The following is a 24,062-nucleotide window of genomic DNA, read 5'->3' as shown; positions in this document are numbered from 1 at the left end:
TGGGCTACTCTTTTCGATTAGCAGCAAGGGATCTTTCATATACACCATCCCACAAACAGGGTAGTACATACCACGGCCGTTGATATGCCAGTCGTGGTGCACTGGTTGGAACGAGAAATAGCCCAATGGGCCCACCGACGGGGATCGATCCCAGACCGACCGCGCATCGAGCGAGCGCTTTACCACTGGGCTACGTCTCGCTCACAGCAATACGGAGACAATTAGTCCACAGGCGTTTTCAAAATTTGCTGAGGAGTTTCTCACATACCTTAATAGTGTACATTTGTATTATACTAAAGGCATATTTATTCGGTTTATTAATTTTATCTTGATTTCGTGTATATATCCAATTACGGTCCAAGCACTCTGTCCTGGACACACGACACGTCTATCGGGGCTGCCTCTAAAGTACAATGGGCTACTAATTAGTTGTTAGAGAAAGATCGGTGTAGTGGTCTTACACCCTCTGTTGGACTGTTAAAACCCTGGGTAGGAGCTGATATCGGGGTGCGAACTCTGCACCGACCAGCCTTTAGACCGATAACTCAACCACTACATCACTGAAGCCAGTAAGGTATATTGCACGTGAAATAATATATATATTGAGAATGAAATGGCAATCAAAGCAGGTAGGAGGTAGAGTATATGACATACTTGTGCTAACACTACATATTCGATTTTTTTTACAATAACATATACGTTAGGTTATTTGAATTCTAATTCACATTAATTTCCGAACACTTTTTTGAAGTGTTAGATTACTATTAAATGTATTATCGTAATGTTTAACCAGTTGAATACAGAAAAATCAAATTAAAATGCTAGTGTTACCCATCTTATTTTAACTAGCACAATTTCATCATTGAATCTAAAATTGTTCCACTAATTATATTGTTCTACATTTTTTTATATGTTATTTTGTACTAATACAGAGTAATAGCGTAATAGCGGGTGGTCTTAATACCGTAGTAGTTTTACTATAAAATAATAAGGAAATATTTTGGTCTTTATAGCGGGGTGGTCTTAGAACGGGGTGGTCGTTAGGTGGGATTTCACTGTGTGTGTGTGTGTGTGCGTGCGTGCGTGCGCACACATATAAACACACACACACACACACACACACACATATATATATATATATATATATATATATATACACACACACAAACACACACAATAAAAATGATATATACACATACACATATATATACACACACACACACACACATATATATACACACACACACACACACAAAATATATACGTTCTAGAATTGTGAATCATCTGCATTTGGTCTGGTGTAAGGCAATTTCCTAGAACTTTATTCTTACCACCAATCTGACATTAATTTGACGAGTATGTCGACCACTTTTTTGTTCTTTCTTTTTCTTTTGTGTGTGTGTGGGGAGGTCAGGGGGTAACCGAATATAATTATGAATGATGAAGAAATTAATAATGAAAACATTTCGGTATGAGACTACTTGACACGGGAGTTTTCCACGCAGGAAGCGTTCAGCTATTTTAGTCGAGGTAACGCTTTCTCTAATTTCTAAAAGTCGACAACATACTCGATAACGTAATACTAATAGCCTACAGACATGTACATAAAATTAACGTTAGTTACTGCAATATCACCTCAAAGCGCATGCGCCGTGAACTTAACGCAGAGTTGACAGCGTAGTAAATGGACTCCGATAACGTATTAGACGATGCTTCATCTATCGTTCGTGTTATCGGAGAATACTTCACACAAAGTGTCGGTCTCGACGGTGTGACAGAAACGTTTGGTTTATACTTCGACCATATGACAGACAGATGAGAGAGAAATAATGGTCGATCATATGAGAAAGTGTTTGATCCACGGAGGGGTGCTGGCCGTGGCTTTGTTCTCTGTGTGTGTAACAGCTGATGGTAAATCGGACAACGAGACAGTAGGACGGTATCAATTGGTTTCCTTTGATTTCCATCATGTAGAGATACCGTATGTCATATGCCTGTGGGTGTTACTAGCCAGCGTGGCTAAAATAGGTAAGTTCAAATCGATATTTAATTGATACATGTAGATGATGCGTGTGAATTATTTTATCGTAATTATTTATTTTTGTAAATTAATTTTTTAATAGATATATATTATTTTTTGTCCTCTGGAGAGGCCTCGGTCGTAGCTAGAATTTTTTTTTTTGGAGGGGGGGGGGGGTGAGCAACTAAGTAGTTTTTAGTCTAAAACTCCTTAAACAGTTAAGAAGATAATTTTCTTATTAAGTTTCTATAAACAAATTTCGGATTGGGCCTACTCAAGCGAAGTTCAGTAAGGAAAGGACACTTGCGTTTGTACACCTCGACAATTTTCTTTTACAAGACCATTTCCAAATATTTTGACTTAAAGCCCCCAGCGTAAACCAAACAGTGAAGGCTGATTGTAAAGATGCTGTTTTGCCGTACAAACCAATATATTCTAGTCAAATCAGTTTGATAAAACCCATTTTCTTTCAAAACACGATATATGTTAAAGGGACATTCCTGAGTTTGCTGCATTGTAAGATGTTTCCGACTAATAAAATATTTCTACAATTCAACTTACATATTAAATATATTTTCTTGTTTAGAATATCAGTGTCTGTATATTCAGTGTATTTCTGGTGTCTTAATATTTGTAAGAAGCCCAAACTGGAATTTGTCTTCACATAATTTTGTACCAACGAAAAAACAATGTTTTAGGAAATAAAATGAAATTTAACCAAGTACAAATATTAGAATGATCAGAAACATGTTTAATATACAGCCAATAATATTTGATGCAGAAAAATATATTTAATATGTAACTATACTCGTTAAAATGTCTCTGTAAGTCGATAACATCTTAAAAATTGCAGCAAACTCAGGAATATCCCTTTAACTCTGTTTTTATACAAAATGTGATATATCCATTTTATGAAAATGGCAGCGCCCATCTTGTATTTTATTTTGGAACATTCATGATTTTGAGCTGCTGGAAATTGCTGAAATGAATGAAGATTTGAAAACTTCCAGATTTATATAAAACAGCCCAAAACTAAAATGCCACAGTGAGTCTGAAAAGGTAACGTACAGTAAATTTTACACGCAGTTGTTCAAAATCCTGTACTTCAATATTCGTAAGAAATAAATCAATAATCATCTATATTAAAGAGATAATAAAGATAATTATGAGTAATTACTTACTTACTATTAATTAATTAATGTAATGAGTATTATTGACATTAACATGAGCAAACGATGTAGGAGAGAAGGAAGGAAGGAAATGTTTTATTTAACAACATGCACTAAACACATTTTATTTACGGATATAAATACATTTGTATGGCGTCGGACATATGGTTAGGGACTGCACAGATATTGAGAGGAAACCTGCTGTCTCCACTTCATGGGCTACTCTTTTCAATTAGCAGCAAGGGATCTTTTATATGCACCGCCCCACAGACAGGAAAACACATACCACAGCCTTTGATAATCCAGTCGTGATGCACAGACTGGAGCGAGAAATAGCCCAATGGGCTCAATCCTAGACCAACCATGCATCAAGCGAACGTTTTACCACTGGGTTACTTCCCGCCCCATGTAGGATAGAACAAGTGCTAGAACACGGCCATACATCTAATTGGGAGGTGCATATAGTCCACCCTCCCCCCCACCCTGAAATTTTATTTTTATTTTATTTTAAAAGTGCCATTTTTGTCTAACTGAAAACATTCTAAATGGCTAAACACTGATTAATTTTTACTGTCTTAATCCTGTATATATTTCTGGGGCGTAGCGTGATCCGGACCTGTGGTGGTTCGAATATGAACCAAGTTGACCCTTTTTCTGTTTTGTTTTTGCACCACCTGAAACCTCATATGTATAAACCAATATGTTTTAGTTCTGAAAGCGGACCATTTGCTTCAGCGGGGAGTGGGGGTCGTCGAACTCCCTCCCCCCAGCCTATGCTCCTGTATTTAGGTTAGACATATATGGCCCCGCAGAAAGAATCAAAATAGGTAGATATATTTTTATGTAGACTAACAATGTTCATACATGTATTCTTTCTCATTAATTTAGATTTTTCCTTCTCCAAACACTGTTTAGTTAATAATTATATAATGTTAAGCATAATAATATTTTTTTTTAATTTTATTTTAATATCTTCATTGATGTAGCAATATTTTTGTTATGTTTGGTTTTGTAGAAAACAACTGAAAATTGGGATATATCACGTTTTGAAACAAAACATATTAATAGAATTATGTTTATCAGACAATAAGATGGTTAGATTTGTGAAAATTGGTGTACATGGTAGGTAGCTATACCCATACATTTATCCTGCATCCACCGTTTCTATTGACAGAATATGATGACAGACAAAGCAAAGTATTATCCTGCTACTGGCTATCAGGATATGAACTAGCTAGCAGGATATGAACTAGCTAGCAGGATATGAACTAGCTAGCAGGATATGATTTTTGATTTTTGACGTGTACATAACATCACACTCATAGAGCTCTACATTACAAAATCACTCATTTGACCTCTAGGTCATCGTACAGTGTGGCTGAAATAAAATAAATAATAGCCTTTCCCTTTAATTTTTATGGTTTGCAGGATAAAGATAATAACTAGTCAATGATGTTGGATATCTGCTTCATCCTGTTCAGGCCTCACAGAATTTCCCAATCTTACCTTCACAGGATAAAGCAGATATCCGACATCATTAACTATACGTAGTTATTCTCTGTTTCCATTTATGAATCAGTTAAGCAAAAGACAGAAGCTAGAAGAAAAGTTACTTTTTCTCAAGATCGAAAAAATTGATATATTGCGTTTTGCATCTATACTCTTCATATGTAACACCTGTTTTGACCATGTAAATTGATGTGTCCTAAATTCAATCAAAACATGGGCACGGCTTCTAGATTATGGTAAGCCCACTCCCAGGGCTAGTGATATTCATTGGTGGGATAGTAAACAACTACCGGTACTATTGCCACGCCTGACAGCTAGTGAAAAATAATTGTTATATGTTGCAGTTAAGTCTATTTTGTAAATTATATGAATATCCTGCCTTCACCCCAATCCCCCAATGTTAGTGTTTTTAAGCTCTATCTCTCTCTTTAGATGACATATCTGATTATTAAGTTTTATTTAGTAAAATTGTACTAACTAAAAGTAAAGTAGGGCTAGTAAATTTTTAAAATCACAGATCCCATGGCTAGTGGATTTTATAAAAATTCGAGAAGCCATTATGAGTTATAATGAAAGGAAATGTTTTGTTTAACGACGCACTCAACACATTTTATTTACAGTTATATGGCGTTGGACATATGGTTAAGGACTATATACACAGATATTGAGAAAGAAAACTCGCTTTCGCCACTTCATGGGCTACTCTTTTCGATTAGCAGCAAGGGATCTTTTATATGCACCATCCCACAGACAGGATAGCACATACCACGGCCTTTGATATACCAGTCGTGGTGCACTGGCTGGAACGAGAAATAGCCCAATGTGCCCACCGACAGGGATCAATCCCAGACCGACCGCACATCAAGCGAGTGCTTTACCACTGGGCTACGTCTTGCCCCGTTTTGATAATGGATTCCCAGCACTATAAACCATTCACCTCAGTGAGAGCTCTGTCACTGTGGGAGCGTAAAATTCATACCTGTAAGGATTAACCCAGCCAGGTCCGAGGCCTGGAATGTGTACACCTGGGATGTGAGAATCCCACAAACGGCCACTGTTAAATCATAAACAATGCCACATGAGGGGGGCAACACTCACAGTGTGCGATTTTGGTTTTAAAAACTTAAGTGTCGTAAGGTCTCCTTGTATGCAACTCATTAGAGCCTGCCACCAACGCAGCAAGCCCTGCCGTGCGTCTCCAGTAGAACAGAAGATACACTAGTTAAATGTTCTGCATGAAATTATGGAACAGATCGCTATTCAAAACTGGTTTCCCAGGATTTTGAGATATATGTTGACCGTGTCATTTTGAAGAATCAATGTAATTTGTATAAATAATTTTTAAGAGCCATATGGGCTCATATGCTAGCCTAGTTAGAGAGTCCTACATGATTTTTGTGAGCCTCAGGCTCCCGGACTCTCGTCAGAATTGCACACTGACCCTAAATTTAAGTTTAATTAGCATGGTTGAGTATGGGCATCAAAATAAGCATACAGTGTTCAACTGGGTAACCCATGTACAGGTTGCCATGAATTATTAGCCTACATGTAGCTGGTAACCAAAAATAATTCATAATAAAGTTTGAAGTTTTTTGTGTTATTATTAGCACACATGTATGTTTCAAATTTAATTATAAGTATTGCTTGTTATACAGTGAAAAACCCCTCTAAACCGGACACTCTTGGACCAACACAAATGTCCTGTTTTAAGAGGGATCCGATTTATAGAGGTTAAGTTTTGACCTGGTTTTAAAAAAGGGACTCGGAGGGTCCGGTCATCCACAAATTTAAGTGAGAACGGTTTCGCCTATTCACACATTTTGAGGATGTTTTTTGTTCATACCCCGATGAATGTAAAAGAAATAACGGACATTTATTAAGTATGTACACAACAAATTACATATACTTGCTATTGAACAAAACTAGTAGTAGAAAAACTGAAAAACACTTTCAATATCTTTTAGGATTTTTTTGTATGAACAGAGCATTTCATACATGTAGAAAGTTGCTCAATAAGGTTGTGATATATTTGATTGATTATTATATTTTAATGTTGTTCCAAATTGTTGAACATTGTATTGTCACGCTTTATACTGTGCATATAAGTACCACAATGTTACCACAATGTTATTATTAGTTATCAACTGATAATGTTAATATATGTAGTGTTATGAATATTATAAATTTATAATTGCTTATGCAGGTAGGCCTTCCAAGTGATAACACAGCCTTCAAAAAATAATTTACAGTTTTCACAAACTAGGATTCCTCCTCCAAAATTTGTTTTTGGTTTGTTTAACGACACTACTTGAGCACATTGATTTAAAGTTTAGTTTGTTTAATGACACCACTAGAGCACATTTATTCATGAATCATCGGCTATTGGATGTCAAACATTTGGTAATTTTAACATATAGTCATCAGATGAAACCCGCTACATTTTGTTTTCTAATACAGAAAGGGATCTTTTATATGCATTTTCCCACATACAGGATAGCACATACCACTGCCTTTAATATACCAGTTGTGGTGCACTGGCTTGAACGAGAAATAGCCGAATGAGCCCACTGATGGGGATCGATCCCAAACTGACTGCTCATCAAGCGAGCGCTGTACCATTGGGTTACCTTGTACCTCCAAATGTATTAGTTTATTTCCATGTTTAAAATGGTCATAGTGTAACTGTAGTCAGTGCCAGATTTATAAGGTGGCAAAGGGGGCAATTGCCCTGGGTGCCCTTGCCAGAAGGGCCCCCCCTGGCAAGAGCCCCCCGGACTAAGGACTTCCTTTATAAATTTTTTTTAATAATTATAAAATTAGTTAATTTTATTATTTGTCATGTAATTTAATTTCTATGTTGAGGGTCTAAATCCGGCCCTGGCTGTAGTATAGGAACATACATACATGCATGTACATATGAACAGAAAATAGCTGACTGGCTAACTAACAGCTCATGGATGTACTGATACATGATTATAGCGCCTCTTATCATTGTAACTTGATCACCTTGCTTTATAAATAAAAAATGAAACATTTTCAAAACGTTATCTTTTGGTGAGTGAATGAATAAATGAAGGAATCTTTAACCCCCCACCCCCACCCCCACCCCCCACCAACCCACCCCCCAACAAACTAAGATAAATGCATCAATGAGTGATGATCGACATCAATATAACAATGCAAAGGTTGTATCAAAACAGTGTAAAGAGCTGTGCAAAAAATACAAATAAAGAAATCATTTAATTTAATTTGATTTGTATGGGTTTTCTGACCGAATTTCATCTTTGTTGAAAAGAGGCGGGATCTGGCTCAGTCGGTAGAGAGCTCGAGCTCAGGTGTTTATGTCATGGGATCTAACCACCTCTGTGGACCCATTCTCGTAGGAGTTTTTCCCATCCCAACCAGTGCCCCATGTGTCTGGAAAAATGCATGTAAAAGATCCCTTGCTGCTAATGGAAAAATGTAGTTCCTCTAAGACATTATTACATGTATATCAGTGTTCGAGATTAATGGTATCCCAATATCCCGGGGATACCAGAATTTATTTTTGGATACCAAACTTCAAGAACCCAGTATCCCACCGGGGTACCATATAATGTTGGGTTTTTTTTTTTAATCCTGCGTTTTTATTTTTCGCTGAAACAATGAAAGTCGTCATTTACTGGTGAAGTTAAGTAACAGTATTTTTCGAGCTCGTACCCAGTCTAATACTGCCCCAAATTTTTAATCTTGAACACTGTATATATATACCAAATGTTTGACATCCAATAGCCAATGATTAATAAATCAGTTTGCTCTAGTGGTGTTGTTAAACAATACAAACTATAATTTTAACTTTAATTTTGTTGAAATAAACAGGATTCATGGTGGAAATGATTTGTCTGACAGGCATGGTGGAGATGGATGGGCTGGGAGGCTATAGCATGCAGGAAGTGTAGAATGCAGGAAATTGCATTTCAGGGCATCTTGTTTTCAAAATTTGTACAGGGGAGCATACCGCCGAACCCCCTAGGAACTTTGCTTTGAGCCCTCAATATCAGTTAGCCCTCCATCCCCCCAATGTTTACTTGCTTCCATTGTGCCTGGCTATGGGCAGGGTGAGACCAGAGACTGATCTAGGGCCCCCCCCCCCTCTAAATTTGTCGACAGTTATAATTTTATTATATATTAATTTTCATTTTCTTTTTACGATCCCCTTCCAAACCTCCCCCAAAGTTCTCTTGGTATTCTGCCCCATGTTATTATTGCCCCCCCCCCCCCCTCCAATGGATTTTTCTGAATCAGCCACTAGAAACAGACCTCACTTTGAAAATAGGGAGCCATGAAGGTATAACATATTGATACAATGTGTACAAAGCTAAAAATCACTCTCCATCAACTGGTCTCAGGACACTCCATCAACTGGTCTCAGGACACTCCATCAACTGGTCTTGGGGTACACTCCATCAACTGGTTTCAGAGCACCCCATCAACTGGTCTCGGGGCACACTCCATCAACTGGTCTCAGGACACTCCATCAACTGGTCTCAGGGCACTCCATCAACTTGTCTCAGGACACCCCATCAATTGGTCTCAGGGCACCCCATCAACTGGTCTCAGGACACTCCATCAACTGGTCTCAGGACACTCCATCAATTGGTCTCAGGACACTCCATCAACTGGTCTCAGGGCACTCTCCATCAACTGGTCTCGGGACACTCCATCAACTGGTCTCGGGACACTCCATCAACTGGTCTCGGGACACTCCATCAACTGGTCTCGGGACACTCCATCAACTGGTCTCAGGGCACTCTCCGTCAACTGGTCTCAGGGCACTCTCCATCAACTGGTCTCAGGGCACTCTCCATCAACTGGTCTCAGGGCACTCCATCAACTGGTCTCGGGGCACTCTCCATCAACTGGTCTCGTGGCACACTCCATCAACTGGTCTCGTGGCACACTCCATCAACTGGTTTCGGGGCACTCTCCATCAACTGGTCTCGGGGCACTCTCCATCAACTGGTTTCAGGGCAGTGAGAGGTTGTGTATGAGCCTTGAATAAATGAACTGAAACTTTGTTTCACGCTCACACGAAGCTAAGTGTGCACCATTGTATGCATGTTATAACTGACCCAGACAAAACTAATAAAAGTGTTTTACTAACCTGAAAGATGGGGTCACTCAGCAGTGGATCTACTAAAGAGAAGGTCGAATGGATATCTTCATTTGAAATATACATAAACACATTCCTCTTCAGCTGAGGCCTTTAGAGATACCATATGTACCATGAGGCGTTTTGATAACGTTTTAATCAGCTACAGTTAGTCAACAATTGAAGTGAAATTTCCGATTTTTGGCTAGTGGCTGTAATACAATTATGATATGAGGTTTATGTTTGTGTAGATGTGGGTGATTTTTGGCATGCTTCCATCAAAGAACTGTTCAAGCACACCTGTCGTGGACACAGCCTCTGACTTTGTCAGAGAGTTCTGTCCATGACGGGAGTTTACATTTTTAGTGTTATCGTTTATATGCACCATCCCATAGACAGAGTAGCACATGCCATAGCCTTTGATGTACCAGTTGTGGAGCACTGGCTGGAACTGGACTACATCTTCTCTCCCTCCCCTACACCCCCCCACCCCCCCACCCCCCCGTAAGAAAGAATATGGTGGGCAAATTGATCATCTTTTTATTAGGTACAGTAAACGTTGAGTAGGTTTTCACAAGAGTGGCATTTTTTGCTGTTATGTTTTGTTTCACACCAATTTTAGAAGTAATTAAAATTTGGCCACCAATACAACATAATAAATAAACTGTATTTGTCAAACAAAAATCAATGTTCTGCATTGTATACTTTTCCCGCCATTACGAAAAGTGGGATGGGTTTGGGGGGTTTTGGGGTGTTTTTTTTTTTTTAATCTACATTAATTTATATTTTGATGGGTATTAAGAATTATTTAAAATTTATAGTATAATTTTACGAGAGTTTAATTGTCACAACAATAATCTGTTTTAAATGTTAGAACAATGAGATATTAGATGAAAGGGAATTATCATTGCTATCTCAGGTCCATAGGAATGGGGTGAGGGGGTATGGTGAGGAACAGGCCACCACTTGGGCACGAAAAAATATGTATATTTTTCTCCTACTTTATATGTAAATATAGATGAAATGTGGCATATCCCCCCCCCCCCCCCCGCCCCTCCAGGGGCAGGATGTAGCCCAGTGGTAAAGTGTCCACTTGATGTGCGGTCGGTCTAGGATCGATCCTTGTCAGTGGGCCCATTGGGCTATTTCTCATTCCAGCCAGTGCACCACGAGTGGTATATCAGAGGCTGTGGTATATGCCATCCTCTGTGTATGTAAAAGATCCCTTGCTGTTAATCGAATAGAGTAACCCATGAAGTGGCGACAGCGGGTTTCCTCTCTCAATATCTGTGTGGTCCTTAACCATATGTCGGATGCCATATAACCATAAATAAAATGTGTTGAGTGTGTCGTTAAATAAAACATTTCCTTCCTTCCTACACCCCCCCTCCCCCCACACACACACACACTATGGGCTTGCGTCTGCTTGTCTGACCTTTGCTTTAATTCTTCACAGGCGTCTTCACAACCTTCAAGGACAAGAGCTGTAGTTTGTAGGCATCCAGTTTGTTAACACTTAAAATGTCACATTGCAATCATTTCAAGTTTGCCAAGGTCACACTTACATACCACACAGGTACATGCACCAATAGCTAGCCTACGTGTAAGTGCAGTTTGTAAGACAAACAACAAGTTGCTGATGTATAGCTTTTTCACAAAATTTGGTTTATCCTATTGTAAAGAAAGCAACTTTTTTGGCATTTAAACCTTCATTCTGGGCATGATATACATGTAGGGTTGGGGTTAAATGTGCATAGCATCACTCCCCAGGTTATTCTGGAAGTCGCCGGGGGAGTAGGTTTTAAATTTTTTTATTCCCCCATCCCCCAAGAAATTCAAGTACATGTACTTTTACAGGACAGCATAAAAACAGATACGTTTCTATATCTACCTCCTGAAGGGTGATCAAATACAAGGAGGGATGTTAGGCATATACTGCTGTTGTTAGGGGTGAAATTTGGAGGGATTAATTAATTATTTGCAGCACAGACAAGGGTCCTGGTCACAACTGCTATAATGTCATCATAAAATTCCACCTGTGAGCGTTTAAGGCTTGTACATCTGTCTGCGTCTTCATTATAAAATGGGGGGCAAGATTTGGCTCAGTTGGTTGAGCACTCGCCTGAGGTGCTTGCATTGCAAGATTGAATCACCTCAGTGAATTTGTTCAACTGATTGAGGTTTTTTCTCATTCCAACCAGTGCACCACAACTGGTCAAAGGCCATGGTATGTGTTTTCCTGTCTGTGGGAAAGTGCATATAAAAGATCCCTTGCTGCATTAGGAAAATGTAGCAGGTTTCCTCTGTTGACTGTGAGTCAGAATTACCAAATGTTTGACATCCAATAGCAAATGATTAATTAATCAATGTGCTCTAGTGGTGTTGTTAAACATAACAAACTTCTTTTTCATTATAAAATGTTCAGTTATTAAAATGATGTCATGTGGAATTTCATGTGTGGCATATCTTCAAGTACTGTTTGAAATGTTATCAAGATAGTGGAGAAGCAGAGACGACCAATTTTCGAGATAGTCCAAACCGGAGTTCAACATAGGTTGAGATATATCAAAATGCATGTTTTTGACCCCAAATTTCTCAGCCTGCAATAATTGCCACAATGTCAACATTGGTTTACTGAATTCTGACCCCAAGACGAACATTTTGATGTATCTCATCCTATGTTGAAATCCGGGTTGGACTATCTAAAAAACTAGAGGACTGCTGCTCAACTATAAGCATTTGATTATTAATCAAAAACAAAGTTTGTGTGTCATAAACCTATTAACACTTCCATTTTGTTAGAAATGAAAACTACTCTCATCATTATTAAATGTTTGGAGATTTTCGTTGTCACACATACAGTGTACATGTATTCCAGAGCCAGAAATGTGGAAGTCATACTTCTCTGACCCCACAAAATGCCTCCTCCCCCACCCCCCCCACCCCTTCTCTGTACCTGGTCAAATATTGTTTACCAACTATTTTTATACATTAATAATGATGAGCTAGTGGAAGCTGTAGACAGGCTAGGGTGGGACGTAGCCCAGTGGTAAAGCACTCGCTTGATGCGCAAATGATTAGGGATTGATCCCCGTCGGTGGGTCCATTGGGCTATTTCTCGTTCCAGCCAGTGCATCACAACTGGTATATCAAAAGCCGTGGTATGTGCTATCCTCTCCATGGGATTGTGCATATAAAAGATCCCTTGCTGCATTCAGAAAAATATAGTGGGTTTCCTCTGATGACTACAAGTCAGAATTACCAAATGTTTGACATCCAATAGCCGATGATTGATTAATCAATGTGCTCTAGTGGTGTCGTTAAACGAAAACAAAAAACAAACTTCTGCAGACAGGTTGTGAGTTCTAGTATGTACAGTGCAACCCCTCTAAACCAGTCACCCATGGGATCAAATAAAACATCCACTATTAAGAGGTATCCGGTTTAGAGAGGTTCTCTTCTGTACTAACATTTAAAAAATGGACTGTGAAAAATGTCTCAGTTTGAAGGATTCTGGTTTACAGAGGGTCTGGTTTTGAGGGAATTCTTGTTTTATTAGGGTCTACAGGCCCGGATGCAGGATTTCTGAAAGGAGTGGGGGGGGGGGGGGGTCCGAATGTGATGACTGATCTCCTTTTACACAGAACAGTTAATATAATCACGTTTCCCATTAAAGCTAATGGTTGGTTTTCAAAAAGGGGGAGTTCAGACCCTTGGACTTCCCCCCCCCCCCCCTGGATCCGTTACTGGTCTGGTTTGTAGGGGTTTCACTGTATAAGCATGAACTATGACTTAAAGTTTTTCAAACATTTGTTTTTAATGTGCCACTGTCAAGTAGTATGCTATTACTTATTAAGTGGGGGCCATGTACTTTGTGTAAGGAGGTGCTCAACATCGCTAGATCTCTAATATCTTGTTGATAACTGAGTAAAGCAGGCCACTGTCAGAGTGTGCAGTCACAGGTCAAAGTGTCAGCCTAAATATAGCTCCATCTAGCTCATTACTTGTGAATTTTAAAAATAATTTGTGCATTTTATTTTAATTTAGCGAAATAATTTAATTGAAACACTCTTGTATTATACTCACTAGTCTTGGGAATCAGTTCATAGAAGGGGTGGAATTTAGCTCAGTCGCTTGAGTGCATTGCAGGATCGATGCACCTCGATGGATACATTCAGCTGATTGAGTTTTTTCTCATTCCAACCAGTGCACCACAACTGGACAAAAGCCATGGTATGTGCTTTCCTGTCTGTAGGAAAGTATATATAAAAGATCCCTTGCTACATTAAGAAAAATGTAGCGTGTTTCCTTTGGTGACTTCGAGTCAGAATTACCAAATGTTTGACATCCAATAGCTGATGATTAATTAATCAATGTGCCCTAGTGGTGTCGTTAAATAAAACAAACAAATAGCTCATAGTACTGTAGAAACACCCTGTGTACCTGTATCATACTCACTAGTGTTGGGAATCAGCTCATAGTACTGTAGAAACACTGTGTACTTGTATCATACTCACTAGTGTTGGGAATCAGCTCATAGTACTGTAGAAACACCCTGTGTACCTGTATCATACTCACTAGTGTTGGAAATCAGCTCATAGTACTGTAGAAACACCCTGTGTACCTGTATCATACTCACTAGTGTTGGGAATCAGGTCATAGTACTGTAGAAACACCCTGTGTACCTGTATCATACTCACTAGTGTTGGAAATCAGGTCATAGTACTGTAGAAACACCCTGTGTACCTGTATCATACTCACTAGTGTTGGAAATCAGCTCATAGTACTGTAGAAACACCCTGTGTACCTGTATCATACTCACTAGTGTTGGAAATCAGCTCATAGTACTGTAGAAACACCCTGTGTACCTGTATCATACTCACTAGTGTTGGGAATCGGGTCATAGTACTGTAGAAACACCCTGTGTACCTGCATCATACTCACTAGTGTTGGGAATCGGGTCATAGTACTGTAGAAACACCCTGTGTACCTGTATCATACTCACTAGTGTTGGGAATCGGGTCATAGTACTGTACAAACACCCTGTGTACCTGCATCATACTCACTAGTTTTGGGAATCAGTTCATAGTACTGTAGAAACGCCCTGTATTAAAGTTGCAGACCTGTTTTAAGTGTTTATTTAATCCACATACATGTACGATGTGTTTGTTGCTGACCTGTGTTAAAGTGTTTATCTAATCCATATAAATGTACAATGTGTTTATTGCAGACCTAATTTAAGGTGTTTATCTAATTCACATAAATGTACAATGTGTTTATTGTAGACCTGATTTAAGGTGTTTATCTAATCCACATACATGTACGATGTGTTTATTGCAGATCTGTGTTAAAGTGTTTTATCTAATCCAAATACATGTAGGATGTGTTTATTGCAGACATGCGTTAAAGTGTTTATCTAATCCACATGTATACAATGTATTTACTGCAGGCCTGCGTTAAAGTGTTTATATCTATGTGTTTATTGCAGGTTTTCACATGTATCGTAGACTGTCGGCACACATTCCTGAAAGTTGTATCCTCATCATCCTCGGCATCATCACCGGGGCCATCCTGCACTACAGCCATGCTGCATCGACTGATCAGTACATCCTCAACGCCAACACGTTCTTCCTCTTCCTCCTTCCACCGATCATCTACGATGCAGGCTACCACATGCCCATCCGGTCTTTCTTCAACAACCTGGGCACCATCCTACTGCTGGCATTTATCAATACCCTGTGGAACACCATTGCCATAGGTTTGGCACTGTGGGGGTGTTCAGTTGTTGGATGGATTCAACGTCCAATTAGCCTTCTCCATTGTTTTGTATTCAGCGCCCTCATATCAGCTGTAGACCCGGTCGCAGTGCTGGCCGTTTTCGAGGAGATCCAAGTCAACGAAATGCTCTACATAATTGTGTTTGGAGAGTCACTGCTCAATGATGGTGTCACTGTGGTGAGTCACTTACTGTTAGTCAGAGTCACTGCTCAGTGATGGTGTCACTGTGGTGAGTCACTTACTGTTAGGGAGAGTCACTACTCAATGATGGTGTCACTGGTAAGTCACTTACTGTTAGCAAGAGTCACTGCTCGATGATGGTGTCACTGTGGTGAGTCACTTACTGTTAGCAAGAGTCACTGCTCGATGATGGTGTCACTGTGGTGAGTCACTTACTGTTAGCAAGAGTCACTGCTCGATGATGGTGTCACTGTGGTGAGTCACTTACTGTTAGCAAGAGTCACTGCTCGATGATGGTGTCACTGTGGTAAGTCACTTACTGTTAACAAGAGTCACTGCTCGATGATGGTGTCACTGTGGTAAATCACTTACTGTTAGGAATTGCGTGGGAACTCTGTACATGTAGAAACCGGAAATACATTTTCTAACACACCGTACATGTAGAAACCGGAAATACATTTTCTAACACACCTGTTGGTGAGAACATCATTAGTTATTTTTGGTAACACATACTTTTAACACAAACATGCGATAGCAATTTAAAGTGATATTAATCGATGTTCCTAGGTGGTAACAGGGAATATTTGTTCAGTATTGTGTCGCGATTCACTATGCCATTTTCAGAGATCTCAACACAATTTAAAAACATTAATAAGTAGTGCTCACTTGAGGTGTTTGCGTTGCAGGATCGAACCAACTCGGTGGATCCATTCAGCTGATTGTTTTTTTTTCTTGTTCTAACCAGTGCACCACAACAGGACAAAGGCCATGGTATGTGCTTTCCTGTCTGTGGGAAAGTGCATATAAAAGATTCCTTGCTGCATTAGAAAAAATGTAGTGGGTTTCCTCTGATGACTACGAGTCAGAATGACCAAATGTTTGACATCCAATAGCCGATGATTAATTAATCAATGTACTCCAGTGATGTCATTAAACAAAACAAACTTTTAAGTAGCTGCTAATCAATTTTCAATTAACTAAAAATATTGCTAATCAAGTTTTTCAAAACAAAATGTTCCCTGGATAACCAGATCGCTACTGCTATACCATCCAATGAAAAAAATCATCATCAAAATCGATTACTCTTTGCCGTATAAGTTAACCTGAAACCGATTTCAACAAGCGCCAGGGCCATAAATAAGTTTTACTTGGAAAAGACATTTAAATGTATTTCTGAAGATGTGTAAGATATAGAATACTACAGTCATGTTTGTTAGATAACTACTTATCTTACAACTTGTTAGATGTGTTTTAAAACACACGGTCTAATCTAAGATAAATGGTATCTTAACGGCCACTCATGTAGTATTCTCTATTTACGTCTGTGCTCTATATGCACTGGTTACAAGTTGCTCCTAATGTGTAAAACGTCATTTTACAAGTGGTATATAAATGTGTTTACATTATATGTAAAACTTTCTGTTTAAATTATGTGGTATATGTTAGTACTAGAATATTTCAAATATCTCATAAATACAAAAACTGCAGATATTTGTCATGAAATCCAGCCTCAATTTACATTTTAAAGTTAGATAGCTTGATGAGGACAAATCAGGTCCATTATATTTTGTGTATAGCAGGGCTCGAAACTTGGCAAAAAATATGGTGGTCCAAAAAATAATGGATGTTGGCAAATTATGGTAAGCAAACCACGAACTACAAGCAAGATTTTAATGTGGAATAAATATATGCAATACAAATATTAATAGTGACTCATAAGAGTATTATTTGGACGACTAATGCCATTATTTTTTTAATAGTCAAGTCACCCAAACAGGACATTGCATGGTTGCACTTGGTGACCTGGCCACAGGCTGTTTCAAGCCCTGCTGTATAGGCATTATCACACAGATTGATTTGTATTTCATGTCATTTCACTCATTTCAACTGATGTTCTTGCTTCTGTCCAATTAAGGTTCAAGCACGCTGTTCTGGGCACACACCTCAGCTATCTGGGCTGTCTATCCAGGACAATGGGTTAGTTGGTTAGTGGTTAGTGAGAGAGAAGAGGGTGTAGTGGCCTTACACCTACCCACTGAGCCCTTAAGAACTCGCTCTGGGTTGGAGCCGGTACCGGGCTGCGAACCCTGTACCTACCAGCCTGTAGTCCGATGGCTTAACCACGGCACCACTGAGGCTGGTTGTGAAGTGCATGTCATTTTGTAAGAGCATGCTTGTTGTTTTAAGACCTGCACACGGCTGAGGTCGAGTATTTCCCACCTACTGACATGTTGACATAATTAATGTCTGGTCTCCTCTCATCAAGATTGATTACACACTCTTAACCTTCCTGGTGTTGATCTGACAGTCAGATTTTAATAGAGTTTAGCTTGCAGTCATTTTGTCAATATTATGCACTTCAATTAAACATATACCGCCAATTAATACTGGACATTTTAGTGACCTTGAAATTGTTTTCTAATTTCAGTATATTTTAAACATATGGAGTACATTTTGAAAATCTAAAACTTTTGTATCTATTTGACTGTCTAGATATCAGTCCTTGGCTTTTAAAAAAAACATGGCGAGTGAAAAATTGCACACCTTAAAATGCTAAGGCGAGTGAAAAGCAAGCATTATTAATGTAGAAAATGTCACCACAAAAATGAACCAATACAATAAACCAATAATGTTTTTTTCATTATAGTGTAGTATGACTTCTTTTCCCTTTCAGGAATAGAGTTATTAAAAGATTTCAGGAGCAGTGCTATAGAAATGTATTTATAATTGTGATACGCACTGATTTTTAATTATAATATGTACTATTCTGATAATTTTATATACAAAATTATAAATACCTTTTTCAGTGTTAGATGGGTTTGTCTTGAATTTCATTATTATGTATACAACGAACATGATTAGGATAGTTGGGATGGGAAAAACCTACTGGTTCTGCAGAGGTGGTTCACTTAGAACTACGACCCAGGCATCTTAGGTGTGCACTACCGACTGAATTAGATCCATCATATTTTTTTTATTTTTTTTTAAACGTAGGCCTACAATTAGTGCAATTGATAGTGTTTGTTAGGGCATTGACATTCATGCACGTAACATTTTTAATTCAACAATTACGCAACCCCTATCCATCCTTCAACATTTTGTAACACGTCATTTGACCTTCCACTACCAGTTACGAATGGCTCTAACATCTATTTCAAGTCAGCATTCCGTTATTAATCTCAAACAGAACCAATGTTGTTGATAAACACAATAAACAAAATCCGACAAAATCTGTCATTACAAAGGATTTTATTCTAAACATTGAAGGCAATAATAAAGATAATCTAAAAAGACCTAATTTTAGATACAATCATAAATTTACACGCTTGCCATTTTCGAGACCTCGCATAAGCTTTTTAGGCAAACAATTATGAACTAATCGAGACAATTTTACCGACTTCGCTGAGTTCATTTGTCATTGTGTAGGCTACAGAAGCCACTATTTAATTCAATTCCATTTTTTTTTAATAACTATATGAACAGTATAAATGAGTTAGCCTTATCAGACGTTGTGATCTATTACCTTGCAAAAGTGGATTGTTTGAAATTAATAATAAATTAAATAGGCAAAGGAATTTTGATCGGATTGATACGTCTTCAAAGATGTCTATTAAACCAGTGTTATCTGATTTGTATAGCAAAGATAAGTACCAGTCATATATTAAAAGATTGCATGGACGCTACCGTTCTCTCGTCACATTTCAGCTACTTACGGTTTTGAAAATAGTGGCAATCAATATACAAAATTATTTTATGTATGCTGTTTGTTAAGTGTAACATGCATTATTTTTCATACTTGCCAGATTCAAATTATGTACACTGTACAAGTGCAATCACACTCGCGCACATTAAAAGACAAGGTCTGAGATATATACTTATGATTTAAGACAGTATTTCAAACAACAACAAAAAACCCAAAAACTTCCACCCACCCCCCCCCCCCCCCCCCAAAAAAAAAAAAAAAAAAAAAAAAATACCGAGTTTTAAAAGTTTATTAATCATGTAAGTTGGTATAATTACAAAAATATAATATATAGATTTTAAAAAATGTTTTGTTAGCATGCATTTACATTAAACTAAAACAATGTATTTGGTCTTTCATAAATTGGCTGTTTATACATGGAGTTTTATATGACACCAATCTGTCAAATGATAGACATGTTTATAAAAAGTATCTACGTCATTAAAAATCTTTATTGCAGTATGAATTACTCATCAGTGGATATAGTGGGTTTTTGTTGTTTTTAACACCCTACCAGTCCAACAAGAAAGGAAATCTATAGGTTTCATCTCCATCACTTTGTTTGTCTCTCTGTCTATCTGTCTTTCTTTCTGTTAGTCTTTAAATATGGTAATTTCTTACATACCCATTGGTGAAAACACCATGTGTTATTTTTGATAACACATAGTTGTTTATGCACTTGTGTGTGTTATCAATTTCAAGACATACGACTGACTGCTCCTAGGTGATGACCAGGTCACCAGTGCCATGCATCCAATGACAAACAACACAGTGGAAATAGATTACATTGTGATGTATAGTTAACCTGACAATCATGTGTCTGTGATGCGTAAGTCAGCTACAAGTGCAACAGCTTTAAATAACTTTTAGTCGAAAAAGATGTTAAAATTTGTTTAAAACCTGGGTTTTTTTTAAGATATGTAAGAAATAGAATAATACATTTGTGTCCGTTAGATAACATTTATCTCACAACTCATTTAAAAACGTATCAAACTCGCTTTTGCTCGTTTGATACATTTTAAAACAACTCGTTGTGAGATAAATGGTACATGTATCTAACGGCCACTCATGTATTATTCTCTATATCTCAAATGTTTCCTCATAATCTAAGCAACTAATCTCTCCCCTCAAATGTTTTCACAGCGAGGTCTACTGCGGGCAAATTGTTTTTTGGCTGTAAAGAAATTTTGACCACTATCAGTGTTTGAAAAATGATTGAATTGTAATGTTAAAGTTTGTTTTGTTTAACAACACCACTAAAGCACATTAATTAATTAATCATCAACTATTGGATGTCAAACATTTGGTAATTCTGACTCATAGTCATCAGAGGAAAGCCTCTACATTTTTTTCAATTCATCAAAGGATCTCTTTTTTTTAATGCACTTCCCCACAGACAGGAAAACACATATCATGGCCTTTGTCCAGTTGTGGTGTACTGGTTACAACGAGAGAAAAAAACCCAGTCAGCTGAATGGATCCACCAAGGTGGTTTGATCCTACAACGCATGCACCTCAAGCAAGCACGAATTGTAATGTGGTCATACAATTATGGTAAAGTAAAATCATAAAAAAGCTCCTTTTTTTTGTAGTTGTATTTTAAAGTGATACCTTCCCTTAATTATGCCATTGTTACATATATGTGATTACTTGTATAATTTCTGTCTGGAACTGAGGAGCTGTAAAAACTTAAAGGCATACTGTCACAGACCACTGACCTATTACATGGCCTAACAAAGTATTACTTAAATATATATATATTTGATTTGTCCCTAAATGTACTTTATTCAACCATCTACGTAACCACCATACTCCACTTATTAATGATATTTTGTAAAAATAATTGAATTATGGCAATGGTCCATAATTTGAAATCTAACATCGCTCAAAGTGTTGACATGAATTTCACTCCATCATGGTGTAGTTAAAGTGATGCAATAGCTAGATTTGGTTGTAAAAATTAATGTAATTTTGATTTATTATTAATTTTTAGAGAAATAAGGTTCTTAAATATGTGACAGTATGCCTTTAAAATCAAATAAAGAATTGAACTGAAATGTAATTGTAGACATGGAGAAAATGAAGCTAAAGGTGACACACACATGTATTTAACTTTACACCATTGACTGACTACCAGTAATTTTCCTAAAGTTTTAGTAAAATATTTTGTAACAGAAATCCCCCAGACCATTGTGAAGCTTAAGTATCAATGTACATTTATTTACATATTAAAATGTGTTTGATTTAAGGTTTAACATTAAACTGGGATCAGCCTAGTGGCAGGTTAACTCAGTTTTATGACTTGTGGGTGAGATAGCCAAAACACATGGTCCGATTGAACAGGTTTATAATGCACAGTCATCTGTGAAAAGGTGAACGGTGATTGATATTCCTCAGCCTGTCAGTGGCTACAGATATTCACCGTTTCCCGGATTAGTGAGTGCAGTACACTCTATTCCAGTTTTATGACCGTCAAAATACCCATGATTCTCGCTTTAATAGTCCACTTTATTGTCCTGAAGGTTATGTCGCATTATCAAGTCAATATCTACTTCAGATGCTCATATAAGGCACTTAATGAACATTGGAATATTGTTATAATGCAAATTTATACTAAGGCCTTGTGTTTTAAAATATATTATATCCTTTGTATTTTAAAATATATTATAACCTTTGGTTTTTAAAATATATATCCTTTGTATTTTAAAATATGCAGTCAAGTGAAAAACAGCCGACCAAGATATAAGGCACTTAATGAACATGGACATATTGTTATAATGCAAATACTAAGACCTTGTGTTTTAAAATATATTATAACCTTTGTGTTTTAAAATATGCAGTCAAGTGAAAAATAGCCCACCAAGATATAAGGCACTTAATGAACATGAACATATTATTATAATGCAAATACTAAGACCTTGTGTTTTAAAATATATTATAACCTTTGTGTTTTAAAATATGCAGTCAAGTGAAAAATAGCCCACCAAGATATAAGGCACTTAATGAACATGAACATATTATTATAATGCAAATACTAAGACCTTGTGTTTTAAAATATATTATAACCTTTGTGTTTTAAAATATATTATAACCTTCGTGTTTTTAAATATGCAGTCAAGTGAAAAATAGCCCACCAAGATATAAGGCACTTAATGAACATTGACATATTATTATAATGCAAATATTAAGGACTTGTGTTTTAAAATATATTATAACCTTTGTGTTAATGAACATATAGACATATTGTTATAATACAAATAGGCCTTTTTGTTTTAAAATATACTATAACCTTTGTGTTTTAAAATATATCATAACCTTTGTGTTTTAAAATATGCAGTCAAGTGAAAAATAGCCCACCAAGATATAAGGCATTTAATGAACATGGACATATTGTTATAATGCAAATAGGCCTTTTTGTTTTAAAATATATTATAACCTTTGTGTTTTAAAATATATTATAACCTTTGTGTTTTAAAATATGCAGTCAAGTGAAAAATAGCCCACCAAGATATAAGGCATTTAATGAACATGGACATATTGTTATAATGCAAATAGGCCTTTTTATTTTAAAATATATTATAACCTTTGTGTTTTAAAATATATTATAACCTTTGTGTTTTAAAATATGCAGTCAAGTGAAAAACAGCCCACCAAGATAAACATATTTTAGGCTATAGGCAAGCATTGTTTTTTTTAAATCTTCAATACACATGCATGTATGTAGTAATGCCCAAATGTATACATATACACATTTAACTTGTTAGTGGGGATCATGCATACATGTAAATAACACCAGAGTTATGAAATGAGCTTTTATGAAAACATTTCTGTAGGTGTGAATGATTGCTTTTATAGTGTTTATCTGGGTTGTTCATTTTACATAAGGGGCAGGACATAGCCCAGTGGTAGAGTGTTCGCTTGATGTGCAGTCGGTCTGGGATCGATCCCTGTCAGTGGGCCCATTGGGGTATTTCTTGCTTTAGCCAATGCACCTCGACTGGCATATCAAAGGCCGTGGTATGTGTTATCCTGTCTGTGGGATGGTGCATATAAAAGATCCCTTGCTGCTAATCGAAAAGAGTAGCCCATGAAGTGGTGACAGCGGGTTTCCTCTTTCAACATATAACCATTAAAAAAAATGTGTTTAGTGTGTCGTTAAATAAACATTTCCTTCCTTTCTTTATTTTTCACAAATGTTGGCGGGCATGACTGATTGCTCACTTTAAAACACAAGGCTTCATATATGGCTAACTCACATGTACTATCCAGGTAGTTACATGTTTTTGTTTTTGAAAAAAAAGATTTTTTTTTTTTATCAAGAGCTCAAATTGATAAAAATACAAAATACTATGAAAATTGAAAATTTGATTTAGCCATATATGATTTACACCGAAAACATTACAGATAACCCATTTGATTTGGGTTGGGGCGAGACATAGCCCAGTGGTAGAGTGTTCGCTTGATGCGCGATCAGTCTGAGATCGATCACTGTCAGTGGGTCCATTGGGCCATTTCTCATCAGTCATTGCACCA

General features: G+C 37.3%; 1 protein-coding gene across 1 annotated transcript in view; it reads left to right on the top strand.

Moving 5' to 3' along the window:
• The first annotated feature begins 1,781 nt into the window (after positions 1-1,781).
• LOC121387946 (sodium/hydrogen exchanger 3-like) overlaps positions 1,782-24,062 on the top strand; it is a 55,035-nt gene continuing 32,754 nt past the window's right edge. Inside the window, exons 1-2 of the mRNA XM_041519132.1 lie at positions 1,782-2,028; positions 15,318-15,784. Coding sequence (XP_041375066.1) covers positions 1,830-2,028; positions 15,318-15,784 — 666 coding nt within the window. The 5' untranslated portion in view covers positions 1,782-1,829. The remainder of the gene's footprint in view (positions 2,029-15,317; positions 15,785-24,062) is intronic.

The sequence above is a fragment of the Gigantopelta aegis genome, chromosome 14 (genome assembly GCF_016097555.1).
Source record: "Gigantopelta aegis isolate Gae_Host chromosome 14, Gae_host_genome, whole genome shotgun sequence".
NCBI classification, from domain to species: domain Eukaryota; kingdom Metazoa; phylum Mollusca; class Gastropoda; order Neomphalida; family Peltospiridae; genus Gigantopelta; species Gigantopelta aegis.
Note: the sequence above shows the minus strand (reverse complement) of the source record. Positions and strands in the feature narration are given on the sequence as shown.